We start from the raw sequence: 23308 nt of genomic DNA, 5'->3' as shown, positions 1-23308 counted from the left end.
ATCCCCCAAAGCCCTGTGCTGGGAATGTAGTCTCTAGCTCAGACATTAATGGTATTTGGAGGCACATCCACCGGAAGTAGTTGGCATTGGATGACATCATGAGGATGGGTATATAAACTGGCAAAGTTGCTGTGCCTCACCATGTAGTGCCCTTTGCTGTATTATACTAGATCAGCAAGCCTTTCTCCATTTGCTGGCACCATGACACTGGACCTCCTAACCTCGAGAATCATAAGCCAAATAAACTTCTATTTGGGAAGATAGCTCTGTGGTAGTTCATTGGACAGCAAGTAAACTTCTATTCCCTATAAAATTTCTAGTCGATAGTCTGTTGCTATAACTACTTTGTTATAGTAATAAGAAAACAGACCAAAACTACCAAGCCAGAAAAAGAAGTACAGAACCACCCACCTACTTTCAAGGCTTGGTCTCTCTAAAGGCCTAGATGGAGAAAAGTATCCTGGTGTCGCAGTAAAAATAAAAACAGATTGTGGGCTGAGAATTTAACATATAAATCTATTTGATAATTATTGATTGGTGAGTCATAATTTAACCAGGCTGTGGGGAATGTGAACAAAGTTCCTGGCTGGCAGGGAGACAGCTAGGAGAGCATGGCCTACAGCCTGCGTGGTAGAGAGACAGCAGGAGTAAGTGGCTCTGGCTCAGTGTCATCACGGAATGAGAACTTTCAGGAACTGATAGCAGCAGATCACTTTTTTATTTTTACCGCAACAGATGGCGAACCAACATGTTAGGCAAGAATCCAATAAATGTAAGATTATTAGCCCGAGAGAGTGTTATTTTCTAGTAGAGGAGCCAGTGCCATGTTGAATCATGTAATGTCTCAAGCAACCTTAACCTTAAACAAAAGAAACATAGAGGCAGTCTCTGCTGAAAACTCTAGGTCCCCTGCTGTGAAAAATGCAGGCTACCCTGAACACAGAGAGTTAGAGATCAGAAGCTGCATTCTTCTTCAGCAAAAGTTGTTTGGAAAATGATTTAATTTAGGTGTGATTTAATTGCTTTAAAGATAGTAGAAAGAACTAATACTCTATTAAGGCTTTCAAAATACCCATATTCTTTGTATGTGGGCTCCACAGGAATTTGGATTAAAATCCTAATTAGACAAGCTGCCTGCTTCTTAATGACAGGTATTAATGGAATTATGATTACATTTGTTTTTATAGCTAGAAGGAGAGGGTACAGAGTTTATCCAGATCATATGGGGATTTTCACTCGCGGTTCAGAACTAAGGGAAAATTGCTCACTGACTCCAAACAGAGAGTAATATTTGCAAGTTAATAGGTTATTAAAAATAGAAGTCTGTACACCAGTCAGAATGAATACAGACATATATTATGAAAGATATTAATAAATAAAAATCTGATGCTCCAGGTAGAAACCTAACAGATCAATGTGTTTTGGGCTAAAATCCTGGTTTGACAAGTTGCTTACTTCTTATTGGTATTGGTAATAGTAAAAGTGTGTTTAAGCTGTCTTATAAATTACCCCACTAAGACCATGGCGCATTGATGACAGCTAGAGAGGGTTTGAGATTGTTTTTAAAATTACCACAGTAGGAGACTCATTCTTGTAATGTGGGTTCTGTGGGGATTTTGAGTTGATTTTTTTGGCATGACAAATTATTAGAGGTCTAAGAATAGAATCTTATAGTGTTTTGTTTATTCATTTGTTTTATATTGCTTTAATTTTCAAAATGAGTGTGATGTTGAGTTTTGTGGTTATATTGTTTCTCTGGAAGAGGATACACAATACAAACTTTTCTGGTTGCCAACTAAAGAACACACTATTTGGGGAGAAAGATTCTGTCTTTGTGCTTTTAAAAGGGGTGATTAGGCTCTGAACTCCTTCCAGAGTTATATGGATCAGATTTGATAAAGGGAGACCTCCTGAAAAAACAGATTCAAGAGAATCAAACAAAAAGTTATCTTAACAATGCTAAAATTTTGTTTTGAGATTTATATATAGCAGAATACAGAGCTTTGATGAAGCTTGTCATCAAATTGCTGAACTGGCCTGCTTGGATCACCAATCTCAGGGACTTTCAGCGAGATTCAGTCAAGACAAACATCAGAGGTCACAGCAATTGTTGGGTAGCTGTCTTAAGGCCATTCAACTCCCCCCCCATTTTCTCTACCCCCTCCCCCCTAAGGATATCTCAACATCCTTGTACAGCTTGAAGAAGCCAATGAAGAGTCATCACCCTGATTCCCTAAAATTTGGGGAACTGAAGGTGGTTATTCTAACGCTGTTTTGTGAGAAATTTAGAAATGGTCATAATTTAATGGGGAAAAATTAGCCAGATTGCTTTGTACAGCCATAATTTCATTTGTTAAATAAGATAAAGTCATATATTTGCCTTGATATAGAACTTATTTCTTACAAAAATTTTTAAAGTACAAGGTTTGGACCCAGTCCTTCTATTGATGACACTTCTGAGTTGATTAAACATAGGAATTAGGAGTCAAATAACAAATTCATAGATCCTAATTCCCTGTTAGGATGTTTTAAAAATATTCTAAGTCACAAAAGAACAGACATAATATGCAGTCACTGATAATGAGTTACTAACCCCAGAAAGCTCGACCTACCCCAGAAACAACTCACAGACTGTGTGAAGTTCAAGAAAAAAAAAACTATACTCAATCCTTACACACCAAGAATACTTTGACTAATTCTGGGTTACATCCTGTTTTGCATGTACTTTTTGCTCATTGTAACTAGTAAGACCTTAATGCAGAATATCAAACCTTAAAAAAAAAAGCTAAGCACTGACAAAAATGTATTCATATATATTTATGCAAAAATTCTTAAAATTTGTTCTTTTATCTTTGTTTTTTTAAAAAATAAAGTAAAAAATATTCTAGTCAGAAATAGCTGAGAATAATTAATAGACAACAGTCCATATTACCTTATATAGATAGATGGTTTTCTAAAATGTCAGAAATTCACAAATTATAATATTTAATGTTATTTATCCTTTTTTGAGACATATCTGTTCCTAACAGTTTCCCCTTGGTAGATTTAATAAAGAAATTGAACATCTCTACCTTCAGGTGAGGTTATAAATTGTGGATAGATAACCACTGGGCAAAAACTTCCTATTTCACCTACAGACTACTGCTGTCCAAAAAGGGACACATTGTAGAATCGTAGACAGGTAATCTTTATGGAGCCACAATTATCAGTCCTTCTATATTTCTGTATTTCAAAAGTCTGTCAGTTGATCCTGAGCCAGAAGGCTGAAGACTTACTTTAACGTGTTACTAACAGGGGACTGTGCTAGTGGAAATTTGTTTCTACAACCTGTCTCAGTTCTGGAAGCCATATTAGGCTTAATATTTGTACAGTTATTTGGTCATTCTTGGATTTCTGATGAAGTTGAAGACTAATTTAGTCTCAGCCTACCCAAGCTAATTAACTTTGAGAAAAAATAGTCATCTAGACGATTTTCAAATGGTAATAGTTATACACATCTTACATTTGAGAGAAAAGCTTTTTAAATTAAATTAAACAGAAAGGGTGATGTGTAGGTGTATGTCAAGGTGATACATGATTGGACAGTAAAAAGTGGGGTAGGGACAAATTTTTTTTGTAAGTAGGAAGGTGAGGAAGAGAGGAGAATCAAGATGGAAGACAAAGATGGCCCTTCTCCATTCACAAGGCTCTGAGTAGCCAGGAGTAATTATGCATAGTTTCTAAGGGATGGATTTTTATAGGTCAATTTATCTTATCTAGGTGGGCAGTTTACATCTTTTTAAACTGGTTTTAAGCTTATTGTGTGGATGGATTGTAGATTGAGAATTTAACATATAAATCTGTTTGATAAATTGTAGATTATTGAGTCATGATTTTTACCAGGCTGAGGAGAATGTGAGCAAAGTTTCTGTCTAGCAGGGAGACAGCTGGGAGAGGGCGACCCACAGACCACGTGGTAGAGAGAGCTAGGTGCGCAGATCTGGCTCTGTAGCCCAGAGACCGCCTGTGTCTGAGAGTACTTGGGGGCAGTGTGGAGCAGTTGAGACGAAGATATCCCACAGTGTCATTTTGCCCAAATTGTGCTGGCACTAGTGTGGGATAAAAGGTCACTACATTTTTTTATTTTTACCGCAACATCCTGGAAACACATTATCCTAAGTCCTCACCCTATTCGTAAACATTCTGGATACGATACAGTTCCTTCCTGAACTCCTGATGGTGCCTAAGCCCAACCTCCCACAGAGTAATATTAAAATGATAGGAATGCCATGCACAGAAACTCCTAGGCACCTTTTACATGCCACACCCACCAGTGGGTGCTTTCCCTTTCATTCCTATGAGTCCAGTGCCCTTGGTCTAATAGAAGTCAGGTAACAGGATAAGACTGCCTGTTTATAACATAGCCATCTATCCACATTAACCTGCTCTCCATCAGCTTTTTCCCTTCCAAGAAGCAGAAAACAGACACATTAGCAATGTTGAATGAAGTCTGAAGCAGAATTCCAAAAGCATTTAGTGGCTGGAGCAGCACCCAGACCTGTCTGGCCGGTGCAGCAAAGGGGAAGGCAAGAGAAAGGCAGTGAGAGGTAAAGTAGGCAGCTATATCCTCATGTCCTGCTGCCCGACCTCCAGGCTGGTCTCCCAAGGGCTTCAGAAAGTGGGAGATTTGAGCAAACCAGAAGAAACATGGGGAACAGACTTTGTGCCTCGCTTCTATTTGAAAATCACTGGAAGTGGGGATCTCAAAGCTCTATGAAAAGCGTTGGGGGGGGGCAGTGTGAGGCATAGTAAAGTAGGTATATAGCCCATTAGATCTGAGAGGTGGACAGCAGGACTCTGGAACCCCACTCTCAGTGAGAGACCAGAAGGTCATTCCCCAGGAGACCCCACAAGAGCCCCCAAAGCATACAGGCTCCCAGTACCCCTTTGCTTTACTGAAGAATCAGAGTCCCTGGTGGTTTTGACCTGTATACCCAGCAAGGAGTAACTTAAGAATTCCTTGAGTTTCATTCTGGAGTTCACTTAAAGTGGTATCTGACCGTCTCACCTCTAGGGAGGACTTGGAGACTGCCTGATCTTTGTGAAGCTCTAATCTCAGAGCTCCTTTGCCCACCCATCACAATATAATACACATGTTTGCATTCTCTGTCACGCTGCAGGGTGGTCAGATTGACCCAGCCTGAATAACAATGACCTCAGCACATTTGCCCACCCCTTCTGAAGATGCACCTGACTTTCTCATGATCTTGGCCTGTTTCCGCAGCTGGGACAGCAGCAAGCCTAGTAGTCCTGAGTCCCGGAAGATGTCTGTGAAGATCCGGTCACTGGCTGTGATCCTGAGGATGCTTCGCAAGGCCACAAGGGTACAGGATAGATCTGAGCTCTCCTTTATCAGACGCTGCACTTTAGCCAGGACCTCATGGGGCACATAGAGCAGCTTGAACACCAGAGTCTCCAACAGCTGAAAAAAGTGCTCCTGAACTGGGGTCGGCTTCAGGGAAATGATCTCTACAAACTGTGAGATAGGTTGCAGGGTCCACTCAAGCAGGAAGAAATTCCGAGGGTTCCAGGCCCACATAGTCTTGATGGCCAAAAGCACTTGAATGCAAAGGACAGAGTCACTGGCTCTGTGGAAAAGATTCTGCAGGACCTGGAAGGCCTGGAGATTCTTAACAGTCACTCCTGGGGATGCAAAAAAAAAAAAAAAAAACACAAAACAAAACAGTTTTGCAAGTTAGCTCCCTGCCTGCCTGTTTATGTGTGCTTGGGTTCTCACAAGGATTCGGTTTCTCTTTTTTAGTTTCTGTGAGTACACATCTTAGACATCTAAACATCCTCAGCTACTATAGTGGAGAATGTGCTGCATCTGCATTCCAAAGATAGGCAGCTGACCAAGTGTTCCAGCCATGACCACTCTAAAACAAAACATGCCCGTGAAGGAAAAAGCCACACAGGATTTCCAAGGGGCAGCACAGGAAGAAAGGAAGAGTCTCATTAATTACCCTGTCTGTGGCTACACATAGAGTATTTGAGATCTACTGAAATAAACGTAAGTTCTCAGAAATAATCTAAACAGTTTCTTCTTTTAAAAATCAAGATGGAGGATTGGTCCACCTTATATTTTCACTGAGAAAAGCTGGGCTGGGAGATTTGGTTTTGATCAACTAGAATCAAGCAATGCTGTAGATAACGGTGCAAGGTCAGATTTCCATCTAGATAGCTGAAAGGATACACTTTCCTTACCCACTCAGGCTTTTTCTCCCACCCTCCCACCCGTATTGTCTCTCACCCCAGAATACCTGGTTCAAAGCTCCTGCCCGTATGTCTTCCTGCCTTCGATTTGCTAAAACTCTGAGGTCCTCCACTGCCAGTCATTTCTGACCCTCTTTGCTAAGTTCTGCCCAACATTCTTCTCCAGTTGGTGCTTGCAAGATTACGGCTCCTGCTTCTCCCCACAGCTCATAATTTCCTACACTGGCTAGCATCTCCAGACCCACCCGGCTGTCTCAGACCACTGTTTCTTCCTTACTCAGTACTGTGTACTGTTCCCTTTCAGCCTAGACGTCTCACACTTAGCCTTCGAAATCCCCTCGGCAGTACCTAGAGAGACCCACTGGAGGTAAGGTATGTGCCAATCCAGCAGCCGGTGGTTTGATATGTGTGTGGCTATCCCTGCATAAAGGTTTTAGAGAGCTCACACTATTTGTTCACACCGGTACCCAGTAGGGGGGAAGAGAGCCTGATGCTCAGAAAGCATCAGTGTGTTTACTGGTATTCTCAATTCATGTCCAGCATCCTAGGAAGAAAGTTCACTGACTCTGAGCCTAGGAGGCTGAGTCTGGGTTGCCAGTCTTCATTACATAAGCAAATGGTACAGGGCAAGTCACCCCTAGATAGGGGTGGAATTCCAGAAGCTGCTCCCTTACTTGGTAGGGAGTTTGCCTCTGTTAAGCAATATTTCCTCTACTTGCCACACAAAATGATCTTTTGTGTACAAAGCTAAAATTGCACAGGTGGAAAGTAGACTAAGGGGAGATCTAATATCCATGGGTAGGTCATGTCTCTGAAGGTCACAGAGGCATAGACCTTGTGACAAGTGAAAGTGGCCTCAGAGACCCACATATCTTGTTAGGACATCGTGCTGGCCTACCCGGCTACCCAGAGACACAGTGAGGACGCACCAGAAGCCTCCTGATGGAACTTGAAGCCTTCAAGCTGAGGATAAGTGACGCTGTCAAGCACCTTCAGCTCTGACCTCCCACAAGTCGTTAGCCACATCACCAGCTCGATGAGCTCCTCCAGATGGGGTTCCACCACACCCTGGGTCACCCCGTTATACCTGCAGGACAAACATGGTCAGGTCCTGGATGAAACATCCACACTTGTGCTCCTCACAAAGGTGAGAAGAGAATGCTAGAGCTCACAAACTGAAGTCATGGATGGCTGTAAGCCACCTTGTAGGTGTTTGGGACTGAAACTTGTCCTCGACAATAAAAAGAGCTCTTGACCACTGAACCATCTCTCTGGCCCCCAATATTTTCCTCTCGTTGTGTGTGATCTAAAACTTCCATTGTCCTTAGTCATCTGTGGCCTTGAAACATCAACTGCAACTTGGGTGGAGGTTGGTTGGTAAAGTGCTTGTCTAGCATTCAGAGGGAGCTGGTTTTGATCCCTAGTACTGCATAAGGCCAACCTGGGTGATGTTTGTCCACAATCTCAAAATTCAGGTGTGTGCAAGAGGATCAGATAGTCAAGATCATCCTTGGCAGCATAGGAGAGCTTGAGACCAGGTTGTTACGTGAGTTACAGGAGACCTTATCAAAATAAAATAAAATAATAATATTTCTAGGGAAAAGACACTGAGAAAGAAAGATCAACAAAGAATTCCAGGGATAAATAATGCTTTAGACTAATTTGTTATAATATGGCTACATAGAAATATTGAATTTTGCTACAAATACTATTGTTATTAGCCTTTTACTGTCCCCAATTTGAACATTCAACTCAATTATCAGTATGTATGTATGTATGTATGTGACAAAACATGTGTGCATAAGATTCATGTTGCAGAGGCACACTGGAGCTCTTCACAGCTTACCAATCTGTCAGTAAGTAGAGGCTGCTACACAGAGGAGCCTGAGAGAGACCACAGTCCTGTTTAGAGGAAGGATGCTTCCCGTGGCTGGATTCCCAAAAGGCATGGATTTAAGGGGCTCACAGAGCAAAGTGCACCTCCAGAACAGAATATTTGATATTTCCAGGGAGGAAAAAGAAAACTCAGACAGCATGGATAAGATGCGCAATTCTGTAGTCTTCCTCGTGCCTAGCCTATGACTGATAGCTTCGGTGTTTATCTGATGATACCTTGCTCTGCTTATAGGATAGGAAGACCCCTGGAGTCTCTGTCTAGATCTGTCCTAGATTAGGAGTGTATGAAACATGGCTCCTGGGAAGGCAGGACAAGAAGGGAGTGAGATGAGCAGCCAGTTCCTCACACTGGTTTTCCCTGCTGTCTTCTCTAAACCTCATGCCCATCCATTGAACAAAAGAAACTTGTAGAAAATGCTATTCAGGGCACCACAGTGGTCACAGCCACCTAGCCACTAGCCAGGCTGCTCACTATGCAGTGATGGTATACCCAGAGAAACACTCTTAGCATCCTTTTGAAGAATGCCTTTCCTTTATTCAAACCTTATAGAGACAGAAACTATGCCTACAGTCTTCAGCTTCTCTCATGCAAATAATCTCCAGTGCATTTGAGGCATGCTTCTGTCATGAAGTCTGCAAAGGAGATTGCTAAGGTCCACTCCATTGAAGAGAAGCCAAGCAAAGCCCAAAGGAATGTGCCTAGTCTTACCCTGAGCTTACCCAACTTCAGTAGAAGTTTGGGCCACAAAAGGATTTCTTCTATTTCCATCTAATGCTCATGCTAATACCTAGGCACCCACCCTCTGAATGCAATAAGCCAAAATAAAAAGGTGGTCCAGCCCCAGATACACAGTGTCTTTTCCACAATTAGTAGGTCTGGTAAGACCTTCATGTGAGAATTGATCTCAGAAATGACCAGAAGGGGGCAGACCTGTGAAGTGACCAAAGGAAGGAAACTTGATGAAACACAGTCTTCAACTGGCATCTCCCCAGACTACTGCTACTTAGTCCTTCTGTGGTGGTGTGTACTTAGTCCTTCTGATGGATTTGTGATAGCGTGATTCGGGAGCCCACATAGGACAATTTTACTGGGTAGTTACCTATCAGTTCTGACAGTGGAGAGCTAAGGTTGGTGCACGGTTCCCGTGCAGCCCTCCAAACACTGAGGTATGAGGTAGAATAAATTTCAGCAGACCACACAAGGCTTCTGAGAGAGTCACGTGAGCTCTACGAGGTGGAACATGCTGGTGGTGTTTGCCCCTTGGCGGAACTGATGAAGTGACTATTACTGTCACTCGATGATTGTCTAAAGAAGGCATTCCCACATCTGTCTACATGTTAAGTTACTGCTACCAGGAAGAAGGTCTTGCTTGCCAGACTCTTGCCAGCGAGTTTTGAATTTCGTAAGACATGCTTAAACACTCTTACTATCTCTCTTCCACCAATGCAGCAAGGTGATTCTGAGCCCCACAGCTGGAGGAGTCTGTTTCTTGGCCCTCTCACAGTGTCCCGCCCCCCTCCACTGCCCGCCGCCACTTACCGCAGCAGTACCTTGAGTAGCAGAGGATAGCCCTCCCCAATCTCAAACTCCAGGAGCAGCGCAGAGGAGATGGGGTAGGAATCTCTCACAAAGCTGAGGATGAGACTCACTGCCTCGCTCACCTCTGGCGCAGGGAGGGTGTCTGCCAATTTGGAGAGGTTCTGAACTGAGAGTCGGACACAGTCTGCAGCTGTGGGCGGAGAAGAACAGCCCTGCTGAGCCAGGAAGCCGGGAAGCCGGAGGTCTTACTGCTGCTCTCACTCTCTTCACTATCTATCTCCACTTGAACTTGCACAGCAAGACTTGCGTGATTATAATTCGAGACTGTTTTCTGCAGGCTCTTAGACTCGAGAGTCCCTGTGGAAGGTGCCGTCCTGAGAGCCCCTGACATGGGTGGGTGGGTGGGTGGGCAGCCTCTTAGCCCCGGCTCTAGATACAGAAATGCCATGTAAGACACTTGGGGAATGCCTTAAGCAGCAACCTGGAGCCAAGCATGGGGAGTTTAGCAAAGATCAGTTTGATGGGAAGTCCTAGGAAGGAACAGAGGGTGAGTTTGGAGTGGAAGGCGGTGCAGGGAAGGTTTCAGAAACTCAAGAAGCCAGGGCATTCAAGCAGAGGCAGGAGCTATGGGGAAAGGAGGGGGTGGGGTCTACTCATGAAGAGCCTGTCATTGATTCTTTCTTTTCTTTTTCCTTTGGTCATCTGGAATGGCGGGGAGTTGTAAAAAGGTACCAGTCAGAAGAGGGATGCCCTCGGACTGGAGACTCTTCTAAGTGGGAGGAAGGTCACAAAAGTAGAAGCAAGAGAATGCAGGATTAGACTCTCAGCTGTTAAGGACTCAGAAGAGCCTGAAGTAGGCCCTATGTCAAGGGAAAACCCAAGATGACATAGTGGAGACCGGCAGGCCAGCCTTTTCAAAGGCCCTGCTAGCCCCACAAATCCATAGAAATTACCCATGCCGATAAGAAACCTCTGAGCGAAGGGGCCCTGGGGAGAAAACTTTCTGAGGCCCTGGTTTGTTCAGCAGAAGACCCCAGTCATCCATGCCTGCAGCCTTTTCCTAGCCACTCAGACTCCAGCTTGAGGGTGGGAGGTATAAGTGAAGGAGACTCAAGGGACAAGGCACAACTCAATTTGTGCCTACAAGCATAGGCTGAGCTCACAGGAGGCTTTGAGCCCATGGTGTCGCCTCCAGGGACTGACTGATTGTAAGAAAAGAATCTGGTGGTGCTTTCTCAATTCTAGACAATAGTTGTTCCTTATCACAGAAAGAGGACGGATCACAGGGCATGTATTTGTGAACCTGCAGGTGACGGTGGCAGCTCAGAAACCCAGTCTGTCCACATAGAGCCCATTCTTTGGCATCAACCCAAGAAGAGAAATGTTGTGTTCCAAGATGGCTTCTGTGATCATCTGGGAGAGCTGAGATGTTGGGCAGAGGGGTGGGAGGTGAGTAGAGATAAGCATGAGTTTTAATGTGCCCTTTTTAGAGATGTGCAGCCTCTGAGGTCTCTATGCTTATCTGGAGCATTGTCTGGGTTCTCCAGTGGCAGTGGATGCTGAGGAGAACCCCCAAGACCTCACAGAACATTTCAAATAAAACCCAAGTGATGGATATGATACAGAGGCCAAGTGCTGGAGACAAGAGTCACTGCATGTATGTAATGTATGTATGCATGTGTCATATATCTCATGTATTTAAGCATTATGTTATGTGTGTATGTATGTATGTATGCATGTATGTCATATATGTATGCATATCAACACCCACTGGAACTGAGGTAACGCAGGCGGGCAACACTATTATTTTACCCTCCTTATGGATGAGACAGACAAGATACCTCTGTATCTATGGACCTGAGGTCACTCAGCAGAGCTAGAACCCAAAGCCTGGCTGTGGTTCCAGAGCCTCCAGCCTTCACCCCAAACACGCTCCCCAATACAGGCACTAAGGTGCGGGAGTCAGGCATCTCTGTATTTCAAAACAGTTTGTCAAGATCCTCTACCAATCTTGAGCTCCACTTTCCCATTCCAACATCTGTCTCCAACCGTCTAGTGATGTAACGAGCAAACGGGCTCCCACACGCTGTCTGAGTGGGAGTCCACGTGTGGTAAATGGATTCCCCTTTCCTCCCTCTTCCACTGAAGCATCAAGAGACACAATATTTATATTTTCACAAATGTGGCCACATAAGGTAGGATCATGTCCTGAATAGGTTGTTCATCTCTTCTTTCCAGGAACCTGCACTTACGATGACAGAGACAATAGGCCCTTGAGCTTTGCTCTGAGCTAAAGGAACCCCTTGAGTGACCCGCAGCCCACACCTGGTCTCCTGGAACCTACTTTGCAGATATTGGATGACGCTGGGGCTCTGGGCCTTGGAGATAGCCCGCAGCACACAGAAGGTAGGCTGTTTCCAGAAGAAGCAGCTGTGTTCCCTCAAACAGGTGGTGGCAATCAGTAGAGACTGGAGCTCACTTCCTGAGAGAAGTCCCTCCAGACCCTGAGACTCGCTGCAAATGTTTAACAGCATCTGGGAGGAATACAAGACAAGCACATTCTGGTGAGGAGGGCTTCTCCTATGATAGCTTGCTCCGTGCTTCTCTGGAGCATTGACAGCCAAGCCTCAACCGGAGGAATTGGATAATGTACATGATCATCTTCTCTCCTCAGCCACCAGCTCAGAAAGGACACAATTTCCGGTAAAGCATGTACCTCTTGAGCATACCAAGAGGTCACACTGGGTGAGTCTTGGACAGCCATCTAGGTCTGTGGGCCTGTGCTCTCTGCTGCTCAAGCTGTGTTGGATGACATCACCTAGGGATGCACTTCTCAGAACTGATGTATAAAGTGTCATGTGACTGTTTGGGGGAATTGTTGGCTGCTATTTTGCAATTCGGATAGAGGGGAATGGTCCAAAGAAAGGCACTTCCAGAGGATGTAGCTCTTGAGAGCACAGGTGGAAGGAAGCAGGGGCTGTGGCAGCGAGGGGAGCCAAGTTGGAGGACCCTGCTCTTCACAGAAGGCAAAGGGGAATGTGGATGTAAATACACGAATGCCCCAAAGAGAACAAGGGAGAAAATCATTTTGCTACTGTGATGTTTTGCATACGCTTGGCCCAGGGAGTAGCACTTTTAGAAGGTGTGGCCTTGTTGGGGGAAGTGTGCCACTGTGGGGGTGAGCTTGGAGACACTCCTCCGAGCTGCCTGAGGATGCCCAGTCTGTTCCTGGCTTCCTTCGGATAAAGGTATAGAACTCTCAGCTCAGCACCATGCCTGCCTGGACGCTGCCATGCTCCTGCCCTGATGATAATGGACTGAACCTCTGAACCTGAATGAGAGCCCCAATTAAATGCTATCCTTTATAAGACTTGGCTTGGTCATTGTGTCTGTTCACAGCAGTAAAATCCTAACTAAGACAGCCGCCAACCCAGGTGTTGCAGAATGGAGACTGAGAGCCATCTCTGGAAAGAGCATGGTACGTGGGAACTGAAAGAAGCCGTGCCCTGCAAAGCAAGCTCAGGGCGCGGGATGGTAGGGATCGCTGCTAGCTCACCTGCACAAACATCCTCTGCCCTTGAACATCAATCTCTGAATGCTCATCCTTTTCCACAGGAAAAGCGAAGAAGAGATACAGGCACTGCAGAAGCAGGGCCGGAAGCCCTGAATCCACCACTCTGCCCAGCGTCTCCTACAAAGGAAGGTCACACACAGGTCACCCACAGGCAGAGGGAGCTCTCACATGCATTAAGCCCCACATCTGTGGAAGTGTAGGAAAGCCACTTCCCCTCTTTGTACTCCATGTCCTCAATTAAGAAAAACAGATGATCGTGGGACTCAACTATGTCCTTTGAAAGTCACCTATAGTCCTTTGAATGCCCTCCCTCCCCTCTAATGGAGCCCTGGTTTTTCTTGACTTGCTTGGGCATGTGTCCCTGTCTTCAGATAACACTAACCTTCCCTCACTGCAAGGACTGTCTGCTTCTGTGGACATAAAGTTTCTACTTAGACAGCAGACAGGTTCCCCCCTCAAGGGAAAACACTTGAGTACAAGTTGGAGGTTCCCCTTGCATCTATAATAAGGCTGTGACCCTGTCCCAAACAGCCCTGACAGGATACGCCAGCCCAGCTGCACACAAACATCCAAATGCCTACCTGATGCTTCATGCTGAGGACTGCTGCCCCCTACAGGTCACTTACATATACATAATCACTCTTATTGCCTACCTGATGCTTCATGCTGAAGGCTGCTGTCCCCTACAGGTCACTTACATACACCTACTTACTCCTATTACCTCTGTACATCTATCTCTTGGACTGCCTTGCAAGGGTCTCTGGCCATTTCTGCTGATAATTCCAACTGTCAGGTTCCCAAAAGAAAACTAACCTCTCATCCAACAATTACTCAAGTGGAGAGCTGAGAGTCTCAGTTCCGTAAGGAGAGGACACAGCCACAGCCACCATGGGGACACAATACACTTGTGACAAGGGCCAACAGGTAAGCCTCATTCCAGTTGGACAAACTGGGAAGCACCATGGAGCCCAGAGCAGGAGCTCTAGGGGCAATGGACTAGAGTTCCACACAGGAAGCCTGCCTTCTCCAATCACCTCTGTAATCAAACTCAGGGTCCCTAAATGGCACATACTCAATTGGCACAAAATAAATAAGTAATGTTTTGAGGGGGGGTCACGTGACTGACCCAACTCCTTTATTAAAGATTTTTTTTTTATTTTAGTTATAAGAGTACACTGTTGCTATCTTCAAACACACCAGAAAAGAGCATCATGTGGTTGCTGGGAATTGAACTCAGGACCTCTAGAAGAGCAGTCAGTGCTCATAACCACTGAACCATCTCTCCAGCCCCTGGCCCAACTTGTAAAGTTAGAAATACAATACAACCAAGTGGTGGAAGAGAACTAAATGTCTTGTGGTGACACTCAGCTTGTCCATTGAGAAAGCAGGGCCCAAGCCTGAACCTCAGGCCCTGAAGTCCATGTGTGTCATCAGAAAGGAAGAAGGGAGTTGAATATAATAAGTCAGTCATGGAAGGGGACAGGCTTAACTCTCTCTGTCCCCAGACAAGGGGCACCTGGGGACTCACCGAGTCTGTCCCCGTGAGCAAGTACACTGACTTGAGGAGCAGGTAACCATCTTGATCCACATCACTCTTCCACTGCAGTAGCTGCCCAGCTGCAGCCCTGGCTTGCTCTGCAAGACATCAAAAGCTGGTTGGTAATGCATCCTATCCACCCAGCTCCCAAGACCCCCTCTTTCCTGAAGATGTGTTTGTGTCCTGCTGCAGGTGTGTCTCCTTGCCCATGTATCTCGAGTATGTCTCAAACATTACTCTCTTCCAGGTTAATAACCCCAGAGGGGGCAGATGTTATTACCTGTCATAGTTATCCATAGTTCCCCATTGTGATGAGTAATAACTAACCCTCCTCAACTGGACCCCTACCATGCTGACTTTTCATTTCACTTTTTGTATCACCCAATGCCTTACACTGCTGAGGACTCAGCAATCTATGTCAATCTCAAATTTCCCTCCACCTGAATTCCTTCTGTTCCTCAGTCCACAGGCCCTGTAGCACTTCACTCAAATTACAAAGGCCAGCTCACATGATTGGAAGAATGATAATCAGACACCCCAATAAAAGATGCATTCTCAGGTCTCAGTGTCTTTACCAGACCAAGCTCTCCACTGAACATATGGGTCCTTCTCTGACCCCAGGACATTCTCCAGATATCCAGGATGATGGGTGTGTGCATCTCTCTCTCTCTCTCTCTCTCTCTCTCTCTCTCTCTCTCTCTCTCTCTCTCTCTCTCTCTCTGTGTGTGTGTGTGTGTGTGTGTGTGTGTGTGTGTATCATAGGATCTGACCTTTCCTGTGTCCTTGCCTTTTCCCAGATCTATAACACTTTTCTTTCAGAAGAGAACAGAGAGAAGGGTGGCAGGTGGGTCTGCAGACAATTTTGTCCTCCATCCTCCACTCCAGAGCGTCTTTTTTACCTGCAGGTTTCCCAGCAAGTGCCTGTTGTATATCCTGGGCAAGCTGGTCAGACACATCTTCTGCCAGCCTTTGCAGACTGCGAAAGCAGATGATGCCCACAGAATGTTCCCAGGCCTGAAAGGCAACAATCAGACTCCAGTTAGGGCCATACAACAAACCACGCATGAAAGTCACCTGGTCTGCCTCCAGCCATCCAAAGGCTCTACTCCTGTTCCAGGAATAACCAAAAGTCTGCCTATCATCCACTAGGATGGTTAGCCTTGGTTGTTACTTGGCAAGATCTGGAATCATCATGGCACATCAAGGGATTGTCTACACTGGGTTAACTGAAGTGGGAAGACTCACATAAATGTGGGCATTATTCCTCAGTGTGCTAAGCAACAGCATTCCTCTCTCTGTCTCTTTCTGTCTCTTTCTCTGCCTGTCTCTCTGCCTCTGTGTCTCTCTGCATTTTTCTCTGCCTCTCTGTCTCTGTTTGCCTCTTTACATCTGTCTGTCTGTTTCTCTCTGTGTGTTTCTGTGTCTTTGTCTCTTGTCTCTCTGTCTCTGTATATTTCTCTGTTTCTTTCTCTCTGTGTTTCTCTCTGTCTCTCTGTCTTTCTTTGTTGCTTTCTCTATCTCTCTGTTTCACGTTCTATCTCTGTTTGCTGACTGGAAATGTGGTGTGACCAGCTGCCTCGTGTTCCTGCTGCTGCGACCTGCTGTTATGATGGGCTGTCCCTGAAACTGTGAGCCATAATGAGCTCTTCCATTTCTCATATATTAGGTGGTAAGGATTCATGAGCTAGATTTTGAGCTAAATACTGCATGTGGTCTGAATTTTTTGTTTTGTATTTTAAATTTTCTATAGATGTATTTAAAATTCCATAGATGGTGACCTGACCAGCAAAGGATTGTAAATGGAAGGAGATATGATAGTGCTTTAAGCTTTCGTAAAACAACAAAACTGTTGATGACTACTGGACAAAAAAAAAAAAAAAAAAAACATTATTACAATACCCACAGTGCACAAGAATACAGATGGCCAAATGCATAATATGATGGTTTTATTTCCACTAGCCCTCATATCAGCCTTTGAGGTTGGCACTATTTTTAGACACACTTTAAAGAAATGGAGTATGACAGTTTTAACTTGCCACAACCTTGAATCACCTGAGAAGAAAGCCTGGATAAAATTTTTTCTAATTGTGTTGGCCTGTATTTACATTTGTGGGGATCTGTTTGGGTTGTTAATTGATATAGAGTGGCTCAACCCATTATAGGTGGCACCATTCCCTAGGCTGGGGTCTTGAACCATGTGAGATAAGATAAAGCTAAGCAAGCAGGCAACATGAGTGTATCCTTTCTCTCTGACCTTGACAATAGATGTGATATGACTAAGTTATTTAAATTCATGTCTTGATTTTCCCTCAATGATGTTTTATATCCTGTGAATTGTGAGCCAAACAACCCCTTTTCTCCCCACTGCTGCTTTTGGTCAGGGCATTTTATCATAGCAACAGAAATGACACTAGAATGTGAAGAGTGAAGGAAAGGACAAGCAAAAGAATCTGTTGAGATGCAGCCTCAAGAGTATTGCTGTTTCAGATGGGCATGGTGGTGCATACCTGTGTTGTCAGCCTTCAGGGGCCGAGGCAAGAAACCTGGGCTACATAATGGGACTGTGTCCAAAAAGGAAGAAAAAAAGGAAGGAAGGAAGGAAGGAAGGAAGGAAGGAAGAAGGAAAGAAAGGAAGAGAAAGAGAAAAAATAGAAAAAGGAGGATGAAGAGGAGAAGTTGGATTCAGATTATTTCACCCACAGAGAGCCCAACCAGGTAGCCTTTTCATAACCATGACCATTGCAGCTCCCTTTTGGACTAAGCCACTCAGAGATGTAATCTCTCCATGGAAAATAGTCCACTGATCTTGGAATTTCTGAGATAGGGTACTGTCCTTCCCTGGGACCATGAACTCTGTGATACAAACTTTCAAATAAATGCCTTACCTCCTCCCTCTACTCCCAAGCCCTTCAAAGACCAATTTTCAGGCCATTGACTCTGGAGCGTGGATATTGTCTCGGGAGCAGTGGGACTCCTGGAGGCACGCGACAATAAAGCAAATAGGGCCACTGTGACTTGAGCAGTAATTGTACTCAGAGCCAGGGCTCCCAGGATACAGCTTCTTCCTGGGACTGTGATGGGCGCTTTCTCCAGGCTGCTTTAGCTCTCTTGGGCCGCCAGGGTGCCATTTGATGCACAGAGCCAATCATTCGCTGAATGGTACCACGGAGACCCCCAAAGAGTTAAAGCAGCTTCCAAAAGGCCCTAATTTTTTCCCAAACTGGGACTTGCATGCTGAGAAAATATTGCTCAATATTTTCTTTTTAAAAAAATCTTTTATTTACTAACATTATCTAAGCTGCACCATCATGCCTCGTGGCTGCCCCTTCTCTTCTCAGGCAAGAGGGGAAACAATGCTATGATCTCCAAAGGGAAATAAACAAAGACAGAAGCTCATGAGGAGATGGAAGAAAACCTCAGCTGCTCAGGACAAAAAGTGTGGTTGGATTTCCTGCCTGACCATGGCATTATTACTCTGGCTGTGGTCTGGGAGGTTGGCCTTTAAGTTTCAACTGTCCCTAGGACTTTACATGAGACTTCCTGCTTAGTGTAGCACTGTGGACAACCTCCATTATAACTTAAAAACAAAAGTAAAAGTGGTACAGCAGAGCTTCTGATAAAGCAAAAAAAATACAGTTTCCCTGAAGTGAGAGTAAACCACAGTCAGTCCCCACTGCCAGGTAGACGCAGGAGTGAGCTAGGACAAGTGTTGACAGTCTGTATCCCCTCTAGAAATCACAGTAGAAAACAGTTGGATAGTCCTGCTATTATCTTCAGTGGTACTTACCTTTCTTCCAGCACCAGAAGATCTACTTCTAAAATGACCATATTTAATGATACAAACTCCATTGGATTGGTAGTTAGCTTAAGAATGAACTTAGTGGGTGTGAACACATGGGTAGATGGCATATATGTATGCCTATGCATGCACACAGAATGAGATTTATGCAAATGAGAAGGAGGATGAGTATATTCTTGTCCACTTAGCTCTTTACTCATGACTGTCTATTCTTCCTGCACTTGAGCATCCCAGCATTCCAACTGACAAGAAGCAGCCACAGGAGTCTCATGAGTCCTGTGCCTAGAAATGTTTGTCCTCCCTACTCTTTTAGCCAAGCCACCAGAACTCTCCTGGATTCAAAAAGGTTGTGATAAATGAAGAGTTGTGGAGCCCAGTCTCAATAATTATATCTACAATACAACTCCCAGACTTATGGCTCAGGGATCATTGAGGAAGAGGGGGAAGAAAGACTGTGAGAGCTGGAGGATTAACAAATTTGCTGTGGGACTGTCTTCTAATAATGTTGGGAGCTACACTCATAAAGTCTCACCAACAGGACTCACCAAACATGAGATGAACAAGAACATAGCAGTAGATATACTAATGTGGATAAGGAAAATACAAGAAGTTTCAACCCTGAACAAAGAACTACAGGCAACTAAGAAGGCTGGGGTCAGGAGTAACAGTCCTCCTCAGGGAAGGACTTGGTTTTTCCCCCCATTACCTAATGATCAATCTTTCAAATATATAAAGAGAATTTTTATTGCACAAACTGAGCAGGTTATATTTATGTATTAAGGAAGATGTGTGTGTGTGTGTGTGTGTGTGTGTGTGTGTGTTTGTATTTTTTTAAAGTGGTACACCAAAGCTTTTGCTGAAATAAAAAAATTGGTGTGTGTATGTGTGTGTGTGTGTGTGTGTGTGAGTGTGTGTGTGTGTGTAACAACAAATTATTTTAAAAAGAGGCCATATATCTGAAAGAGATCAAGAAAGGGTCTATGGAAGAGTATGTAGACAGATAAGAAATAAAAAAAGTGATGTAATTATATTATAATCCCACAAGTCCAAAGAAACAGTTTTTAAAAGACAAAGGAGCCTAGACTTCCCCTCTTACATAAAGGAGTGTGAGGCCATTCCCAGAATTCCCAGTCCCTCCCACCCGCAGATCTCCTTTTCTCCACTCTACCTCTCCAGTTCCATACACTAAGGGAGTTTTCAGTAACTTCTGGATCTTCTCTGTCTTGCTTCCTGCTTTTCTCAAAGCACAAATCCCAAGAACAGTCTTAATCAATGAAACCTACAGCACTAGAGCTCCTCTTACATGTTACCACAGAGCATCTTTGCACGACCTGGAGTGCTTCCCATCCACTGAAGCAAATTAAGCCAAAAACCAGAACTTGTCCATGCTTTCTCCAAGCATGATTATTCTTCCAGCATGAGATCCTGTGATGGGGAAAGTCCTCAGAATTCAAAGCCCACAGTTCTTTACAGACAAAGAACACCAGTCTTGACAACATTTGTCTATGTGCTATAGAAGCCACTGGCCCTGTGTTGATTCTTGTGTAATAGAATAGCACCTCTTCTCTGCCCTCAACACCCTGGAGTCAGCTGCCCAGACATCATGTGTTCAGGAAGTGATGATCATTTTGTCACCAAGGGAAATGTAAGGTCCTAGCAGGCAAAATTGATGTGTCATGGGTCATTATGGGCCAAGAAAAGGAAAAGCAGATAGGCCCTACTCTACAAAGTCAAGCCCTGAGCAAAGGAGCCAGTGGTTAGCAATACTGGCTTCAGGGAGGCTTTCCACTTCAGTTCTGCTCCCACCTAACAACTGGATGACCTTGGGCAGGTTGCTCAACATCTGCAGACCTCTATTTCCTCACGTTCAGGGTTGGCATTAGTGTAGCTTCATAGCAATATCTAAAGGGTTATAATGAGGACCTGTAAACATGTAGCAGAATGCCAGGTCAGGCAGAGATTACTGAGTGTTGTCTAGGTCTCATCTATGACAGTATTTGATCAACTGACATCATAACACCATTCTGAAGGTCTTCCATCTGCCCTTGCTAAGTGTTTGAACCTGGAGCACCCTCTCCATCAGGTGCCTTTTGTTTCTATTCTGATCCTGGATTTACAACAGGTTTGCATCCCAAGAAACCCACTGTAGATGAAAAAACACCAAACACAGCTAGCCTACTGAGCATGCACTTCATCGGTTGTTTAGCTGCATTACTGTCTTAGTCAGGGTTTCTATTTCTGCACAAAACATTATGACCAAGAAGCAAGTGAGAGGAAAGGGTTTATTCAGCTTACACTTCCACATTGCTGTTTATCACCAAAGGAAGTCAGGACTGGAAGTCAAGCAGGTCAGGAAGCAGGAGCTGATGCAGAGGACATAATGGGATGTTACTTACTGGCTTGCTTCCCCTGGCTTGCTCAGCTTGCTTTCTTATAGAACCAGGTCTACCAGCCCAGGGATGGCACCACCCACAATGGGCTGGCCCTTCCCCCTTGATCACTAACTGAAAAAATGCCTTACAGCTGGATCTTATAGAGGCATTTTCTCAACTGAGGCTCCTTTCTCTGTGATAACTCCAGCTTGTGTCAAGTTGACACAAAACCAGCCAGCACAGGTACCTAGGCCAACCAGGAGTTGGGACTCACAGCCTCAGTCCAGTATAGTGGGAGAGAGTCATACCAGATACTTCCAGACCTGGAGAAAATCACAATTTCTGAATCTAAAATCTAATTTCAGCTGACCAAATATTACTTTGCACATAAAGTTGAAACATTGTAAGTCAAACCATGATAAGTCTGTGGCCATCTTTGTACAGTTCAGATAGTGCTACTTAAAGGCTGATGTGGTAGTTTGAATATGTTTAGCCCCCATAGACCCATTTGTTTGAGTGGTAGGCCCGTAGGGAGTGGTAGTATTAGAAGGTGTGGCCTTGTTGGAGCAGGTGTGGCCTTATTAGAGGAAGTATTTCACTGTGGGGGTGGGCTTTGAGGTATCCTTTGTTCAGGCTCCACCCAGTGTGGGAGAGCCCCCTCCTGCTGGCTGCCTATGGGAGACCGTCCCTCCTGACCTCCTACAGATCAAGATGTAGAACTCTCAGATTATCCAGTACCTTGTCTACTTGGGCACTGCCATGCTTCTCACCATGATAATAATGGATTGAACCTCTGAAACTGTAAGCCAGCACCAATTAAATGTTTGCCTTTATAACAGTTGCCTTGGTCATAGTGTCTCTTCACAGCAATAAAACACTAAGACAATAGAACAAGGTGGTACTAAGCAAAAAAACGAGATGAGGGTGGGGGGGGGGGCTGACCCTGGGCCAGGATTAAGACACTGTTGGCTTTGGGATTCTAGAGGTGAACTTGATTTATAACTCATCCCTCAGGTCAGTTCTTGTCAGAATTCCATACCCTTTGGATTGATTTCCTATAGGCCTCCCTGTTAGCAAAATGGTAACCAAAATCTTGCATGGGTTAGTGGTTCTTCTGGCAGTCTCAAGAGTCACCAAGTTAAAGTGTGTCTGACTGCTAACCTTCAGCACACCTTACCTCCACAAGCTCCCCCCTCCCCGCTTTCTGTTAGTCTGACTGACAAAGACGCCGCTCCAGTCATGTGTAACCCCACACCTCAGAAAATATACCTTTACAAGCAGCAACAACTCAAAGTCACATGTGTCCATTGCCTTCAATTGGAGAACATTCTAGATCACATTCTTTTTCCTTGGTCCCAAAATGAGGAGTCAAGTTTAGACATTCCACCACCATCAACCAAAGTAAATGAGAGCTCTTTTATGTACACTTGAGAGTCTCAACTATCTGGTTGCTGATGTTATCATAGCTACCTTTTTTTTTTAAAGCGAATTGAAGATGTGATGTTTATATTGCTTATAAGTCATGTTGTTTATGGAACTTTATGACAGCTCATGAATAAACTAAGGCCAACCTTCTCTGGGCTCATCCAAGGCCTCTCATGTTGGCATTTATACCAACTCTATTTTTAGCTATCCCCAAGTGTCCTGAAAGCATTGTATCAGCCAATGGTGCTGAGGAGTGGCAGGATCCCCACATTAACAATGGCATGTGCTTCCAGATAGCTGGAATTGAGGCTTCCTACAATCTCACCAGAAATAAAAGCTGAAATGCAGTTTAGTAAATACCCAGACTTGGCCAGTGCACATATCAAAACATCATGCTGCACCCCACAAATAGCTGCCACGCTCTTGTGTGCCAGATGAAAATAAAATAAAATTTGGGATTCTGACCTTTAGGAACAGGGGGAGAAGGCTCAGCAAGTTCTTCCGACGTTCTTCTGGGTTCTTGTGCATTAGCTGCTGATATTCCAGAAATTTCTCTTCAAGCATGTCCCAGAAGACAGTGGGGCCAGGAGATTGCCCTTCTAGTGAAAACGTGGGCTTCACATCAGGGGATTGTCCTTTGTTTTGAAAACCTGGGTCTTCGGGTCTGTCCTCAGCCTTTGAAAGATGTTCAGCCTCCATCGTTGGCAAAGCAGATCTGAATCCAGAACAAACAACTCAAAATGAAAAGACCTGCTATGACACTTCCTGGTGACTGATTGGGAGAACAGACCAACATTACTCAGTTCAGCATCCAGAAGTGTCTAAGTGTCTGAAACCTATTGAAATGAGGAAGGGTTATCCAAAAGAGACTCAGACTTAGATGGGATTATCACATAGAATTAACAGTACCACA

The 23308-nt window shown here is 44.5% G+C and overlaps 1 protein-coding gene across 1 annotated transcript in view; it reads right to left on the bottom strand.

Moving 5' to 3' along the window:
• WDFY4 (WDFY family member 4) overlaps positions 1 to 23094 on the bottom strand; it is a gene marked incomplete at its 5' end in the record, with an annotated part of 200092 nt that extends 176998 nt beyond the window's left edge. The window contains 8 exons of the mRNA XM_080926733.1: positions 5230 to 5682; positions 7182 to 7339; positions 9689 to 9878; positions 12033 to 12222; positions 13245 to 13379; positions 14791 to 14897; positions 15699 to 15813; positions 22861 to 23094. Coding sequence (XP_080782859.1) covers positions 5230 to 5682; positions 7182 to 7339; positions 9689 to 9878; positions 12033 to 12222; positions 13245 to 13379; positions 14791 to 14897; positions 15699 to 15813; positions 22861 to 23094 — 1582 coding nt within the window. The remainder of the gene's footprint in view (positions 1 to 5229; positions 5683 to 7181; positions 7340 to 9688; positions 9879 to 12032; positions 12223 to 13244; positions 13380 to 14790; positions 14898 to 15698; positions 15814 to 22860) is intronic.
• Positions 23095 to 23308: the final 214 nt, after the last annotated feature.

This window comes from Micromys minutus (genome assembly GCF_963924665.1).
Source record: "Micromys minutus genome assembly, chromosome: 12".
In the NCBI taxonomy this organism is placed as follows: domain Eukaryota; kingdom Metazoa; phylum Chordata; class Mammalia; order Rodentia; family Muridae; genus Micromys; species Micromys minutus.
The sequence above is the reverse complement of the archived record's forward strand: the minus strand, read 5'-3'. Positions and strand labels throughout refer to the sequence as shown.